This window comes from Sus scrofa, chromosome 13, assembly GCF_000003025.6.
Source record: "Sus scrofa isolate TJ Tabasco breed Duroc chromosome 13, Sscrofa11.1, whole genome shotgun sequence".
Taxonomy (NCBI): domain Eukaryota; kingdom Metazoa; phylum Chordata; class Mammalia; order Artiodactyla; family Suidae; genus Sus; species Sus scrofa.
This window is the reverse complement of record NC_010455.5, coordinates 69,557,330-69,573,685: the sequence shown is the minus strand read 5'-3', so window position 1 is coordinate 69,573,685 and position 16,356 is coordinate 69,557,330. Positions and strand designations below refer to the sequence as shown.

Here is a 16,356-nt window from a genome sequence, read left to right as displayed (position 1 = left end):
ATTGCTCTCACTCCATGTGATTGATTGATTGAAATCTGTTCCCCTTAGGAAAGGAAGAATCATTTAGTGCACCGTTATATTTCCAGTTTTTAGCAGAATGCTGGAATTACTTTGTAGAGGAATGAGTTGTTGATAATTTATGATATCATTGATAACTAAGTTGCTGCCCATTGATAGGGCCTTTTGTGTGTATGTGTGTGTGTGTGTGTGTGTGTGTGTGTGTGTTTTGCTTTTTTTAGGGCTATACCTGCAGCATATGAAAGTTCCCAGTCTAGGGGTCAAACTGGAGCGGCACCTGCCTGCCTATGCCACAGCCATAGCAATGCTGGATCTAAGCCACATCTGTGACCTATGCTGCAGCCTAACCCACTGAGTGAGGGCAGGGATTGAACCTGCATCCTCATGGATGGGTTCTTAACCTGCTGACCCTAACCTTTTTTGTTCCCAGGCTAGGGTCAGATTGGAGCCACAGCCACAGTAACTTGGGATCCAAGCTGCATCTGCAACCTACACCACAGCTCACGGCAATGCCCAATCCTTAACTCACTGAGCAAGGCCAGGGATCAAACCCACATCCTCATGGATTCTAGTCAGGTTCGTTACCTCTGAGCCACGACGGGAACTCCAGTGGTGCCTTTTTATGTTGGCTTATTTGGCAATTCATGTAGCAGTGCCAGCAGTAAAATATTTGGATGAATTGAAGTGGTCCTTCACAGATATGGCACTGCCTGGAGATGTAAATATGGGTAAGATAACCCAAATGAATCCCTTTTTACCCACCTATTATTTGTGTGTGTGTGTGTTTTAAGATGAATGGATAATTTAATAATTAAATTACATGACTGTTTCTTGAGAACTCATTAATAAACAACCAAATATATCATGTAATTTGCTTTAGTTGAAGAATCAAAGCACCCATGTGATTTTCTTGAAATAAAAAATGCTAGTCTTCTATCATGGGATCAGAGAAGAGAGACTTACTGGGTTTGCAGAGAGCTGGGAGTTGAAAGTCTCTGTGGCCATTAATTTAAAATATTTATCTCTTGGAGTTCCCATCGTGGCACAGTGGTTAATGAATCCGACTAGAAACCATGAGGTTGCGGGTTTGATCCCTGGCCTTGCTCAGTGGGTTAAGGATCCAGTGTTGCTGTGGCTCTGGTGTAAGCTGGCGGCTATAGCTCTGATTCAGCCCCTAGCCTGGGAACCTCTCTATGCCGTGGGAAGCGGTACTAGAAAAACACAAAAAGACAAATAAATTAATTAATTAAGTAAATTAAATATTTATCTTTTGAAAGGTAAATTGACTTATGTAAAAGAATTATTGAAAATCACCTTATGATTGCTTTACTAGGGTTAAAAACAGATTTTGCAAAGTGTATATCAAGCTTCTGCTTAAAAGTCAGGTAAATAGAACATTTTTGCTAACTTATGTAATACACATTTGCAAATAAAATGGTATTTTTAAAACAACAGTCACACTTTTTAATTCTTTGTTTATTTTTGGATGTTTCTTTTCTGTTCAAGGTTTTTTTGGTATCACTTGTTCAATCCAGCACTTTTTAATTCATTTAACTATTTGCTCAGGATAGCCAAAGAGTTGATAGTTTAATGAAAAAGCTGTACATTGTCCTATATCATTGAATTGCTTTTTTTGACTACTTTCAGTGGTTGTATGTATGGTGACATTAAAATTTTGTTTCCATGAACATGCCTTTACAGAAAGAAGAAAAACCCTATGTGTAATAATCTCACATTACAGGGCTTCTGGGAAGTTTTTTAACATGTGCCTGCAAGGAGTCAGTGACAGTGGAATGCCTGTATCTGGAACCTTGAGTGGGTAGCCTCTCTGAGGCCTTTGCATTCTCCAGTTGTAAAATGGGGAGGTGGGGAGCCAACAGTGAGATTGGGGTTAGGAACAGGGACCACTTGTTGTCCAGATGGCACAGAGAGCCAGGGAGGATCAGTCCCCTTAAACCTTGGCACTGAACCACTGGCTACCTGAGTGACTTCACATATTGAGGGTTCTTCTATGGGATTTTTATCCTTGAGTCCTCTTAAGTATGTGTCATATGCTCCTTTAGTCCCAAAGCACCTCCTGGAGCAGACACTAGTCACCCCTTAATCAATACTGCAAAGGGGGAATCTGAAAGAATTCATTTTAAGGCTCATTAAGGCCAGCCTCACACCTGGTGCACAGCTCCCCTACCAGAGGTTGGGTTTTTCTCTTTTCACTTTATTGCTGGTTTTGAAGAACTTAAATAATGTAGAATTTTTTTCTCTGTATGATTATCATCTTTAACCTAATGGACACATTCATGCTCCTGTCACACATTGTGAGACATACTTTCTTACTTATTTGGTTGCATTTCACTTGCCTTAATCTAATATCCATGGGGGCTGAAATTTTCATTGTAACCCCCTCCCATCCTGCCATTCCTTCCCCAAATCCCTTGTCACCTAACTGCTGCTGCCTGCTTCTCATCCTCTCCTCAGGTGCTCTGAGTGCTGGAGTTTTAAGTGGCAGTGGCTTCTGTACTGAAAGGCATGAACTACCTGGGAACAGCAATTCTCTTAGCATAGCTCACAGTGATGATGATGAGGGTAGTAGAGAGAGAACTCAAAAGCCCAGATCAGGGCCCTGGGGGGTGGGGGTAGGAGAAGCATTGTTAAAGGGGCAGTAAGAGCAGATTCATACCCCAGCATCTGGGAGTCTTGTAGTAGAAGGGTGGAAGAATTGTTAAGGATGGGAAAGGGAATAAGCTGGTTCAGATGCTCAGCTATCTTTCTCATTACCCCTGGACTCCAGGTAGGCTGCAATGATGAAGGCCAATCTCGGGGGCAAAATGATTTTTTTTTTTCTTCCTTAGGAACAAAAATTACCTCCTCCACTGTAATAAGAAACCTGAAGTTGTAATAGGAGGTGAAAACTTTTATTCCAAAATTACTGACAGTAACCCAGAAGATTATAATCCATGGAAATGTTAATGTGTTGATAAGGAAGAATTTTATGCCAAAGATAGAGAATATTATTTTCTCCTCTTTGGATTAGTGGGAGGTGTGAGAAAAGGTGTTGGGGCCTGAAAAGTGGGGTGAATGCTACCCAAAGAATGGGGAGAGAAATGAGAGGTTGGTGGGGCCGCATGCAAAGTTGAAGGCTTCGTGGTTTTACTGGAAGCCACCTTACTTTCCTTTATTCCTCATGCTTGAACAGAAAGGTATGTCAGAAAAGAGGGAGTTCCCATCGTGGCGCAGTGGTTAACGAATCCGACTAGGAACCATGAGGTTGCGGGTTCGATCCCTGCCCTTGCTCAGTGGGTTAACAATCCGGCATTGCTGTGAACTGTGGTGTAGGTTGTAGACACAGCTTGGATCCCGTGTTGCTGTGGCTCTGGCGTAGGCCAGTGGCTACAGCTCTGATTCGACCCCTAGCCCGGGAACCTCCATATGCTGCAGGAGCCGCCCAAGAAATGTCAAAAAAGACCAAAAAAAAAAAAAAGAAAGAAAGAAAGGTATGTCAAAAAAGAAAATGTTTCTTACCTGGCTGCCCACACGTGTACCTCCAATGAAAACGCCAATAGCTGCCTACTTCTGTGTGGCAGGCAGATCTCCACTGAGAAAGATACACAGCTGAGATTAGATGGCTCTGAAGATGTTTAAACAATGCCAGCAGACTTTGGGTGCATTTCCCCTGGTGGTATTTATTTGTGCAGTGAATCTGATTATTATTTGTAGAACATTTCAGAAATGTCGTTTGTACTGCCCTCTTTCTCTCCCCCTCCTCATTGCTTCGTAGTAATGCATCCTTTTACTAGGTTGATGAGTAAAGCCTGGAATTACTGAAAAAATCACCTTTTACCAAGATTAAAAGCAGATGTCTCAAAATATATATCAGCCCTTGGCTCATAGATTGGCAACTAGAACATGTTTGTTGACATATTTAATACAGCCCAAATTTTTTTATCCAAAATAATTTTTATCTTTTCCATTATAGCTGGTTTACAGTGTTCTGTTCTGTCAATTTTCTGCTTCTTCTTCTTCTTCTTCTTTTTTTTTTTTTTTGGTCTTCCTTTAGGGCCTCACCCACGGCACATGAGGTTCCCAGGCTAGGGGTCGAATTGGAGTTATAGCTGCCGGCCTACGCCAGAGCCATAGCAATGCCAGATCTGAGTCTTATCTGTGACCTACACCACAGCTCACAGCAACGCCGGATCCTTGACCCACTGAGCGAGACCAGGGATTGAACCCGAAGCCACATGGTTCTTAGTGGGATTCGTTTCCTCTGTGCCACAATGGGAAAATTGACAGTGTTCTGTCAATTTTCTACTGCACAGCAAGGTACCCGATCACACATACATATATACATTCTTTTTCTCACATTATCCTCCATCATGTTCCATCATAAGTGACTAGATATAGTTCCCAGTGTTATACAGCAGGATCTCATTGCTTATCCATTCCAGAGGCAATAGTTTGCATCTATTAACCCCAAATTCCCAGTCCATCCCACTCCCTCCCCCTCCCACAGTACAAATTTTTAAAAATAAATTTTCGATTTATAGCGTTTCTTTGCCAAAGAAATAAATTACCATTTAAGTGGGAAAATTTTCAAATGAAGAAAAGATAGCATTGCATCAGAAAGCATCTACAGTAAGTTACTCTGTGACACAGCAGGTTAAGGATCAGGTGTTGCCACAAGGCACAACCGTGGTGTGAGTTTGATCCCTGGCCGGGGAACTTCTGTGTGACACAGGTATAGTCGGGTTCGATCCCTGGCCTTGCTCAGTGGGTTAAGGATCTGGCGTTGCCGTGAGCTGTGGTGTAGGTCACAGATGAGACTCAGATCTGGCATTGCTATGGCTCTGGCGTAGGCCGGCAGCTATAACTCCAATTTGACCCTCAGCCTGGGAACCTCCATATGCCACGGGTGTGGCCCTAAGATAGCCAAAGAAAAAAAGGAGGCGGCATGTACAGATTTTCCTTAACTTAATGACGGGGTTACACCCCAATAAACCCATCATACGATGGAAATACCATACACTGAAAATGCATTTAGGAGTTCCTCCTGTGGTGCAGTGGGTTAATGGTCCAGCTTGTTTCTGTGGAGGCACTGGTTTGATTCAGAGTTGGGTTCAGGATCCAGAGAGTGGGTTAAGGATCCAGAGTTGCTGCAGCTGTGGCATAGGTCACAACTCTGGCTAGGATTTCATCCTTGGCCCAGGAACACCATATGCTATGGGTATGGCCAAAAAAGAAAGTACATTTAATACACCTAACTTACCAAACATCATAGCTTAACCTTGCTTACCTTACGTGTGCTCAGAACACTTATAATAGCCTGCACTTGGGCAAAATCATTTAACAAAGTCGGTTTTATAATTAAGGATTGACTGTCTCAAATGATTTGTTGACTACTATACTGAAAGTGAAAAACCAAGTGGTCGTATGGTTACAGGTGGTTGTAAGTATATCAGTTGTTTGATCACTGACTGAGAGCTGCAGCTGCCACTGCCCAGCATCACAGGAGAGGATCATGACTGTGTGCCACTAGCTGGGAAAGAGATCAAAATTCAGAAGTTGAGGTACAGTTTCTACTAAATGCATATTGCTTTCACTCATGGTAAAGTCAAGAAATCATAAGTCAAACCACCGTAAGCTGGGAGCCTTGTACAGGAATTTTTTTCTTTTTTCTTTTTTTTTGCCTAAGGGCTGCATCCACAGCATGTGGAAGTTCCCAGGATAGGGGTTGAATCGGAGCTGTAGCTGCCGGCCTATGCCACAGCCACAGCAATGCCAGAACTGAGTTGCATCTGCAACCTACGCCACAGCTCGTGGCAATGCCGGATCCCCAACCCACTGAGCAAGGCCAGGGATCAAACCCACATCCTCATGGATACTAGTTGGGTTTGTTTCCATTGCACCACATCAAGAACTCCCAGGAATATTTATAGGAGCACCAGTCAAAAGAGCTCCAAGTAGAAACAATCCAAATGTTCATCAGCTACAGAATGGATAAACAGATTGTGACAGAGGCACTTGTTGGGGTACTATATAGCAATGAAAATGCATTGTTGGAATACTATATAGCATGAAAATGCATCATGGTTCTCACAAACAATGAGCAAAAGAAGCCAGACACACAAAACATATATAAACAATAGACCTCAAAAACAAGTAAAACGAATCCATGACAATGGAAGTCTGGGAAGAAGGGAGGTAAGTGACTCTGAGGGGATACAGGGGAGCTTTTTAGGGTGCCAGCAGTGTTCTGCTTTCTGATATGAGTGGTGTTTACATGTTTGCATTCACTTAGTGATAGTTCATTGAGCTGTTTAATTTATGACTTGTGCACTTTTGTATTTGCATGTTATTATTCAGCAAACATTTTTACTTTAAAAAAGATGGTAAAATTATCCTCACTATTTTAATCAATATCTTTATTATGTGGGTAAAATTGTAAGGGAAAAGGATGTTTAAGTTCCAAAGCAACTGTCATGTTACTGTCTCACATGTTACTATCTGGGTGGAGCTAGGTCAGAAATTTCTGTGAGTAATCCTGAAATATGTCACATATTTAGGAATTAACAGTTATATGAATGAGTTATTGGAGTTCCTGTTGCAGCTCAGCAGTAACAAACCTGACTAGAATCCATGAGGATGTGGGTTCGATCCCTGACCCTGCTCAGTGGGTTAAAGATCCGGCGTCAAAGTCACCTGCGGTATAGTTCACAGATGTGGCTTGGATCTGGTGTTGCTGTGGTTGTGGTGTAGGCCAGCAGCTGCAGCTCTGCTTCATCCCCTAGCCTAGGAACTTCCAAATGCCATGGGTGCGGCCCTAAAAGGAAAATAAATGAGTTATTAAATGATCTAGCTTATTGATATAAGCAATTTGTTCCTTTGGATAATTAACTGATTTCCTGTCACTTTTAAAATTCCTTTCTTTTGACTTCCTTTTGTGGGAAACTATTTTGAAGAGCGCTGTGGTGGAGAGGGAAGGTTGTGATTTTAGAGTCAAAGAGGGTTGAGTTAGAATCCTCAGTCCACCCCTTACCAGGACACTTGGATGACTTGGAACAAGTTGATTAAACTTCTGAGTCTTTTTTTCCTTTCTATATTTGTGGAACTAATAATACCTACTCAGAATGTATGTTAAGGATTAAGTGATGCCTAGTTTGATAAAAGGCACATTGTAGGTGCTCAGAAAATCTGTCCTGCTTTACTTCCATCTCTGTGTCCCTAGATCACATAATAGAATCAAAGAGGGTCCATTTCACCCTTACGCTTGGACCCTTGGTAAGGTGAGGAAATCCACGCACAGTGTACAGTCATATTTTAGGGGAGGTCTTCTCACAGAAATCTGTTAGCACTGCTCTGATAGGAGCATAGGAGCTCCTTGTAGATGAGCTACTTCCCTTCCCCACTTCCTAGTCACCTCTCACCCTCCTCTGTAGCCCCAGCACACACAGACCATCAGTGCCCCTTTCTAGTCATCCAGACTTGTGATATGGAATAAACAAGTTTCCTATGGGGCAGGAAATCACCTGACCCAAAGGCTAAGTAATCTTTGTGTCTAAACAGTGCCAAGGTTTCTTTCTGATAACAGGCTGTGATCTGATCTTGACCTTAGAGGCATCTCCATAAGACTGATGAACATTTACTAAGTTATACTTTGATATATACATTGATGAATATATATATACACACACACATACCTTACATATATATGTACGTTGATGAACATTTACAAAGTTATACTAAATCTGTCACTTGACTCCACTTGTTTTCAAGTCTTGATCTATGATTTCAAGTCTTGAGCTGTGTGTTTCTCATTTTTAAAATTCTCTCTCAGAGTTCCCTGGTAGCTCAGTGGGTTAAGGATCCAGTGTGGTCATTGTTGTGGATTGGGTTTGATCCCTGCCCCAGGAACTTCTGCCTGCTGCCGCATGGCCAAAAAAAATCTCTCAGGCTATTTAGATTTTTCTGTTTTTATTTTCCTGGGAGTATAAAAAGACTTCTGGCAATCACAGGACAATAAAATTTAATGAATACCTTGTGCCCATCAAGAAGTCTTATACCCAGTAGTATTTTGCAGACAGTAGTAGGTATTGGATTATTTTTAAACATATGTGAGATTTATCCTAATTCAGCACTTTCATTTTACTCAGTTGTGCAGTTGAACACAATGTATTATAAATGCCATATGAGCACATAATACATATACACATGTAGTTAAATATCATGTGGATCTCATGTCACAATGAGAAACCTGTTGTGAATTAAAATATACATTTTAGAAGTTCCCATAGTGGCCCAGCAGAAATGAATCCAGCTAGTATCCATGAGGATGTAGGTTCAATTCCTGGCCTCACTCAGTGGGTTGGGGATCTGGTGTTGCTGTGGCTGTGGTATAGGCTGGCAGTTGTAGCTCCAATTCAACCCCTAGCCTGGGAACTTCCATATGCCGGGGGTGCAGCCCAAAAAACAAATGAACAAAATATACATTTTACAGTTAGATATTGCTTTCAAATTTCTTTCAGAAAATAGATGTTACATCATCTCCATGAACTAGGCATTTCATGCCTGCTATATGCCAGGCACAGTGTTAGGCCCTTTGTATAGGTATTAAGATCTATTCTTACTAATAACTTTATGAAGTTCAGTATCAGAGAGATTAACTAGTGCCTGTCAGAGTCTCAGAACCCAATATGTTTGTTTGGCCATGCCCGTGGCATATGAAAGTTCTCCAGGCCAGGGGAACCTGCACCACAGCAGCAGCCTGAGCCACTGCACTGGCAATACTGGATCCTTAGCCCACTGCGCCACAGAACTCCTTAGATATATTTGTTTAGGTGAGAAAATAGCAAGAATTTTTTGCTTTTTTTAGGATCACACCCAAGGCACATGGAAGTTCCCAGGCTAGGGGTCAAATCGGAGCTATAGCTGCTGACCTACACCACAGCTGTAGCTACTTGGGATCTGAGCCACATCTGCAGCCTACACTACAGCTCACAGCAATGCTGGATCCCCAACCCACTGAGCAAAGCCAGGGATCAGACCTGCATCCCCATGGATGGTAGTCGGATTTGTTTCCGCTGCGCCACAGCGGGAACTCCCAAGACAGTAAATATTTTGAATGTTATATAATTATGGGCCATATAATACATAAGTAAGGATGATGTGAATCAGTTGATTGTGAAAGGAAAGGCAGGCTCACTCATGCAGTCAATGAAGACAGTGTTTCCTTGTCCCAGGACTTTGTTGTTATTTGAGACCTCAGCTTCTAAGCACGCCCCTGTGGAGAGCAGGGCTGGGCTGTTCTGGTGACTCAGTGGGAATTCAGGTATTCCCAGTCTGAGCCCAGCTTTCACTGCAGTGGGGTGTGTAGCCCCCCCCACACCCCCACCCCCCACCCGAAACCAAAGAAACTGTAGTGGCAATGTTTAGTCAGCTGTACACTCTTCTAAGAGTGGAAGAGTTGATTAAAGTCACCATTGTGTTCTCTGCTTCTTTGTTGTTAAGAGTGATACTGATATACTTGTATTTGAAAGAATTTGTTATAAAATCTACTATCCCATAAGGCCAAGCAATAATAGTTTTACTTCTGTCATGTCTGAATGACACCCTGTTTTCATTGGTGTGCTCCAGAGGAAAGACTCACTAGTTGAGGTTAAGTTGAAGACTGCCTTCATCCCTTGTCTTCGTTGCCACTGCTTTCCAACTGGCCTCCCATAGACAGTCCTTTTCTGTCATCTCCACACTGTTACCCCAAGGGATTTTTGGAAGATCCAGATGTGATCATTTCTCTACCAAACCCGATTGTTCTCATTATCTGCAATGTCGGCCTCTCTCCTCCCTTGATCTCACCAGTTCGCCACCAGATTGCCTGCTGTTTGTCGACCTTGCCATTCTCCTCAGACCTGCCAGTTTGTCTGAGCTCTGCTTGGAACTCTTTCCCATTCTCCCTCTGTTTGCTTGCCAAATTCCTACTTTCTTTCAAGACCAAGCTAAATGGCTTCTCTCCTGTGAAGTTGTCACTGTTCCCAGAGGTGCTTCTTCCTTCAGACACTCTGTAGCATTTACATTGCACAGCTCTTTCTGTTTTCCTTCTTACGTTCTTCAAGGACAAAGATTTTCTTGTCCTCCTCCTCTCTTTCTCTTCTTATTGTTCTTATTGTTTATGATTCTTAGCAATTAGCTTATTGCTTAGTTATTTTAAAAGCATTGGTGGTGGTTGAACCTGACTAGTTTAAAATCATCATAAGAAAATATTCTGTGTTTTATTTTTTTTTTAAATTTAAGATACTTGGCTTTATAGCTTTTTGGGTGATTAACTAGGAAACATTGGTGTGGGGGCAGTCCTCCAGCCTTAGGAGCCCAGTGGGTCAAGCACCTGTATTTGAAGACTTCAGTTTCTATACCAAGAGCTACTTTAGTGTTCTTTCCACAGTGCCTGGTGCAGAGCAACCACTCAGTTAAGTGTTAGTTACTACCAGCATTAGCCTGCTTAGTTCTTCCAGCCAAGGTTGTTTTTAAGTGCTTTGTCTAGTTTGTAGTATTACAACAATAGGGTTTTGTTTTGTTTTTCAGATTTCAAATGCAAAATTATATTATGCTACTGACAGTGTTTTTTCCAACTACATGTGGATACAACCCACTGTTTCCTGGAGTTTCTCATACTAGGATACCTCTTAATTGATTACCATGTACTAGTACTCTTTCTAAACATTTACCCTTCCTTCTTTTTTTTTTTTTTTGTCTTGTTGCCTTTTCTAGGGCCGTTCCCACAGCATATGGAGGTTCCCAAGCTAGGGGTCCAATTGGAGCTGTAGCCGCCGGCCTATACCACAGCCACAGCAACACTGGGATCCAAGCTGCGTCCTCGACCTACACCACAGCTTGCAGGATCCTTAACCCACACTGAGCAAGGCCAGGGATCGAATCTGTAACCTCATGGCTCCTAGTCGGATTCGTTATCCACTGTGCCACAATGGGAACTCCTACCCTTCCTTCTTTCTTACCATGTGTCTCTACGACTACCTTTGGCTGTGGTAGCCAGTAAGAGAAGCACATAGGCATCTTAACCTCTGTATGACACTGTCTTTCTTTTTCTTCCTTTTTTTTGTTCTGGTGCTCACTTGAGTGAAATGTTTTCCCTCACTTCCTGATATCACCAGAAGATTTTGTTTTACTTACTTATTCCATTGTTATACCTGCAAGAAGCAGCCTCTGTCTTCCAGCTTTACATATGAGGATAAGATATGGTTTATGACTTAACATACTTTCAAAAATGATGAAATGGAATATATTTTTTCTTATTTATTTGTTTTTTGCTTTTTAGGGCTTCACATGGCATATGGAAGTTCCCATGCTAGGGATCAGATTGGAGCTGTAGCCGTTGACCTACACCACAGCCACAGCAACATGGGATCTGCATTGTGTCTGCAACCTACACAACAGCTCACAGCAACTTGGTATCCTTAACCCACTGAGCAAGGCCAGGGATTGAACCTGCATCTCATGGATACCAGCCAGATTCTTTTCTGCTGAGCCACGACGGGAAATCCCGGGATATATTTTTAAAATTACTTTCTCAGGGGGAAAAAAAAACTGTAACTGCAATGTATACATCTAAGGATGACTTGACCCCCTTGCTGTACAGTGGGAAAATAATAATAAAAAAAAAAATTACTTTCTCACTTACATGCTCTCACGGGATTTAAATCTTTATTGAAAGCACTTGTGTTTCAGTTTCAATTTCTGTCTCTCACTCTTATTCTTACTCTTAGTCTCTGCTTGTCTTGCCAGAAGGTGCAGATTCCTCCTTGTTCATTTTTTAAGCAGCTTCCAAAGCTGCTGTTAATGATGTCTGAAGCTCCTTTGGAGGCAGAAAACCAACAATCAGATCAAGAATTGTGAGAATGGAGTTCCCGTCGTGGCGCAGTGGTTAACGAATCCGACTAGGAACCATGAGGTTGCGGGTTCGGTCCCTGCCTTTGCTCAGTGGGTTAACGATCCGGCGTTGCCGTGAGCTGTGGTATAGGTTGCAGACGCGGCTCGGATCCTGTGTTGCTGTGGCTCTGGTGTAGGCCAGTGGCTACAGCTCCAATTCGACCCCTAGCCTGGTAACCTCCATATGCCACGGGAGCCACCCAAGAAATGTCAAAAAAGACAAAAAAAGAAAGAAAGAAAGAAAGAATTGTGAGAATGCGAGTATATAAAGAAAAGCCATTGCTCTGGGTATTGAATGTTGGCAGTAGTCCAAGGAGGTGGTGTGGAAGTGAGAGCAAAGCAAGGCATTTGCCCCACCAGAAAGCAAGATTTACTGTAAAGTGGTAGTAATAAGTTAATGGCAGGGGATAGAGGAGAAGTAGAAAAGAAGTACAGTAGAACAGAGAACTTAGAATCACAGCTACACATACAGGGACGCCTGAAATGTGGCAGAGGTGGCGTTGCAGATAAGTGAGGAAAGCATAGATCTTCCCAGAGGCCGGGTAGAAGATGGATTGTCCATATTGGAAGAAAATTAATTATATTCTTATTTCTCATCGGACTCAAAAATTAATTTGCAGGTGGATTGAGGACTTAAATGTGAGGGACTAAACTCATAAAACATCTTAAAATTATGCTTGTGACTTTGGGGTAGGACAAAATTTTATTTATTTATTTATTTTATTTAGCCTTTTGTCTTTTTAGGGCCATACCTGTAGCATATGGAAGTTCCCAGACTGGGGTAGAATCAGAGCTGTAGCTGCCAGCCTATGCCATAGCCACAGCAACAAGGGATCCGAGCCATGTCTGCGACCTACACCACAGATCATGGCAATACCAGATCCTCAACCCACTGAGCGAGGCCAGGAATTGAACCTGCATCCTCATGGATGCCAGTCACATCCTTTTCTGCTAAGCCACAACAGGAACTCCCAGAATTTTTATAAATAAACATAAAAGCATTAATTGTAAAAGAAAATATTAATAAATTCAGCCTTATGAAATTTAAGAACTTTGGTTCATCAAGAGACATCATGAAGACACTAAATGGATGAGCCACAGAGTAGAAGGTATTTATCATTTATATAATCAACAAGGAATTAATATCCAGATTGCTTAGCTTTATTAAGCTTAACAGCTAACTACTCCTTCTCTGAGACCTAATGTCTACAATCACTGGTCACCAGAGTATCTTGGGACCCCCCAAAGCCCTATCTGAGGTTGATTGGTTCTGCAAATTTAGCATTGAAGTGAGTCATTACAGAAAGTTTTCTGAATTACTAAGTCTGTCAGGCAGTCACATATAAAATCCACTTCAACTCAAAACTTGAAGGATGTCTTTTAGGGAAACCTAATAGAAAAATATGCCTTTCTAATACTTTGTTATTTCTGTACTCCAACACTCAATAATATTTCCCTAACAATATTCCAGTAATATTCAAATTCTTGTATTTCTCTTTTTTTTTCTTTTTAGGGCTGCACCATGGCATATGGAAGTTCCCAGGCTAGGGGCAGAATCAGAGCTGTAGCCGCCAGCCTTCACCACAGCCACAGCAATGCAAAATCTCAGTCACATCTGCAACCTACACTAAAGCTCACAGCAACGCTGGATCCCTGACCCACTGAGAAAGGCCAAGGGTGGAACCCGCATCCTCATGGATACTAGCCAGGTTCATTACCACTGAGCCATGACAGGAACTCCGAATTCATGTATTTCTTGCATCAGTTAACAGCAACTGAAGTGCTAATAACACTCAAAAGCAATAAAATTAATAGTTTAAGCCGCATATTTAGATTTTACTTAATATATTTGCTACCTTTATTCATTTGATTCTTTAGCTCTTATTTTTACTCTTTTTGAGGGGGAAAAAAGTATTAAAACTCCAGACTTTTCACATGCAATAATTGTATTTTTAACAACAATTGATTGGCTTTTCTGGAAAATGTGACGTGATGCTTTTATTCTCTATCCCTTATTGGAACTAAACTAAGTATGGGGAAGACCAAAATGTTTCTCTGTGCTTTTTCTTCTAGAATCAAATAAAGGTAAACAAATGTTAAAAGTCTTGAGTCTTAGACCTGACCTTGTTCTGGTAAACTGCATGGTTGTAGCAGTTGGCAATTAAGGATTTTGACTTCTTAAAGGCAGGACTGGTGGTTTTATTTTGTCAGTCACGGTATCATGCTCCCATTTCTCTCTCATCGCCATTTTGGTTATAAAATAATCTGGAGGGGAATTATGATAATAGAAGTGGTTATCTAATAGTGGATAGAATAATGTAGAAAGTCACCAGAGAGTGAAAAAGTTTTATAGACACAGTGCTTTATAAATAGAATACTTGAGATGAGAACTATAGGAAAGTGAGGTTTTTGTTTTTGTTTTTGTTTTTTTCTACTTTTTATGGCTGCACTTGTGGTATATGGAAGTTCCTGGGTCAGGGGTGAAATCGGAGCTGTAGGTGAAGCCTGTTCCACAGCTTGCAGCAGCGCTGGATCCTTAACCCACTGAGCCAGGCCTGGGATCAGACCTGAATCCTCACAGAGACAATGTCAAGCCCTTAACCTTCTGAGTCACAATGGGAACTCCCTTGGAAAGTGTTTGGGAAAGTAGCATTGCATGGTCCAGTTTGTGATGGAGGAAGGACCAAGCAAAAGTGAATTATGTGCACATTTTGTGTATTACACATGTTGTGGGATTATATGGATTTTTTTTTTTTTTTTCCATTTTTGTCCACCACCTGGCATATTGAGCTCCCAGGCCAGGGATCAGATCCAAGCCTCAGTCTCAGCCTGAGCTGCAGCTGCGTCAGCACTGGGTCTTCAAACCGCTGTGCTGGGCAGGGGATTGAACCCATGTCCCAGCACTCCCAAGAAGTTGCTGATTCTGTTGTGTCACAGCGGGAGCTCCTATATAGATTTTACATGTAAATGCTAGATATCAATTATACTAGAGCTTTAAACTCCTGTTAGCCATGGGACCTATGGATTCAATAATGAAGTCTTTGCTTTGTCCAGGAATTAGGTCCAAAGTGGAATCCCTTTATCCTGAATTCTTTGAGGTAGAGTTATTGGCAAAGGTTTAAGGACTATTCAGGGGAGCTCCTTTCTATGACCTGAAGAGACCAGGTGATCTGTTTCATCAGTACTTGCACCAAAGTGATCTGACCCAGGAGACTAGCATGCTTTTTGCTCTTTAGGTGATCTTCCACTATTTTGAGGCAAATGATGGCATAATTTTTCTAATAATAGCTGAATTATCTGAGTTTCTAATTTAATGGAGACTTAAAAATATAAATTGGTAAATTTATGGGTACCATGTTCTTAGTCCACTTTAGTAATGCAGTCTGATTCTTTTCTTTGTTAGTGATAGTGTTTGCCTTTTAACCTGTGAGTGAGGTGTGTTAGCACTTGGGCAGGGTGTTACTCCTTGCTTGGTCACTATAACAGAAGTATAGTTGCTGATAGCCATCTTGTGCTCTGTATTAAAGTTGATCTTATACCTTTCTCAGATAGCCACCTTCTTATTCAGCACTGTGTGACAAGGAGCTATCCAAAACGGTGTAATTCCCACCTGCTTGAGAGGTGAACTGAGGTATTAAAACCCAAAGACCTGATAAAGTTCCAAATTATCACTGTCTGTATTTACCAGGGGAAGTCTTGCTTCCAAATTGAAATGTTTACATTAATTAATTTTGGTACCTGTAATTGAAGAAGCCAGTGCAGCATATCCAGATGCTTAGCCTGCTAGCTCTGTTTTCCATAGAAGGCAAAATCTGCTCCAGACAGTACCAAAGAAGAATTTTGATTACTAATGTTTTTTAAGTAGCCTGGTTTCTCCCCACCTGATAGAAGTTGCTGCATCTTTCCAAACAGGTTCTCTAATGATCTTGCTTCACCATGGCTACAAATATGGAGGGGCTGGTTCAGCACAGAGTGGGGACCCAGCAGGTGGCTGAGGTGAGTGACAGGGGCTAGCACAATAGCTGGCACCCTTGCTTTTAAAAGGAAAAGTACACCAGTGTGCTCCGTTGTTTCAGAACAGTCTCAGTGAACTCAGCATATGATCCAAATCCAAAGCAGGATGCCGCCATAGAAGAAAAAATTAGAATGACCAGAGCATTTACTCCTAAAGTTCTTTGCATGAATAGGGTGGCCTCACTGCTTACAATAAGGTGACTTTAAAATTTTTTACCTTGAACAAAAACTAAAAGAATCTGATGCTTCTCAAACTTGGGAGTATAATTTTAAGTTTAAGGTGCTTAGTTTCTTGCACACTTGATACTCTGTTAACACTGTGTGTAGTGGAAAGAAGATACTGGGGGTTCTGCTAAATGCTGGGAAATATGGAGGTGAATGAGCCATTGGTTCTTA

General features: G+C 41.7%; 1 protein-coding gene across 2 annotated transcripts in view; it reads left to right on the top strand.

Moving 5' to 3' along the window:
- The window catches only part of NR2C2 (nuclear receptor subfamily 2 group C member 2), a 112,841-nt gene that overhangs the window by 3,953 nt on the left and 92,532 nt on the right, over positions 1 to 16,356 (top strand). The window contains exon 2 of one of the 2 annotated variants that reach the window (XM_005669805.3): positions 15,859 to 15,942. The exons of the other annotated variant lie outside the window; for it this stretch is intronic. Within the exon in view, the coding sequence (XP_005669862.1) occupies positions 15,883 to 15,942 (60 nt within the window). The 5' untranslated portion in view covers positions 15,859 to 15,882. The remainder of the gene's footprint in view (positions 1 to 15,858; positions 15,943 to 16,356) is intronic. 2 annotated transcript variants of the gene reach the window in all.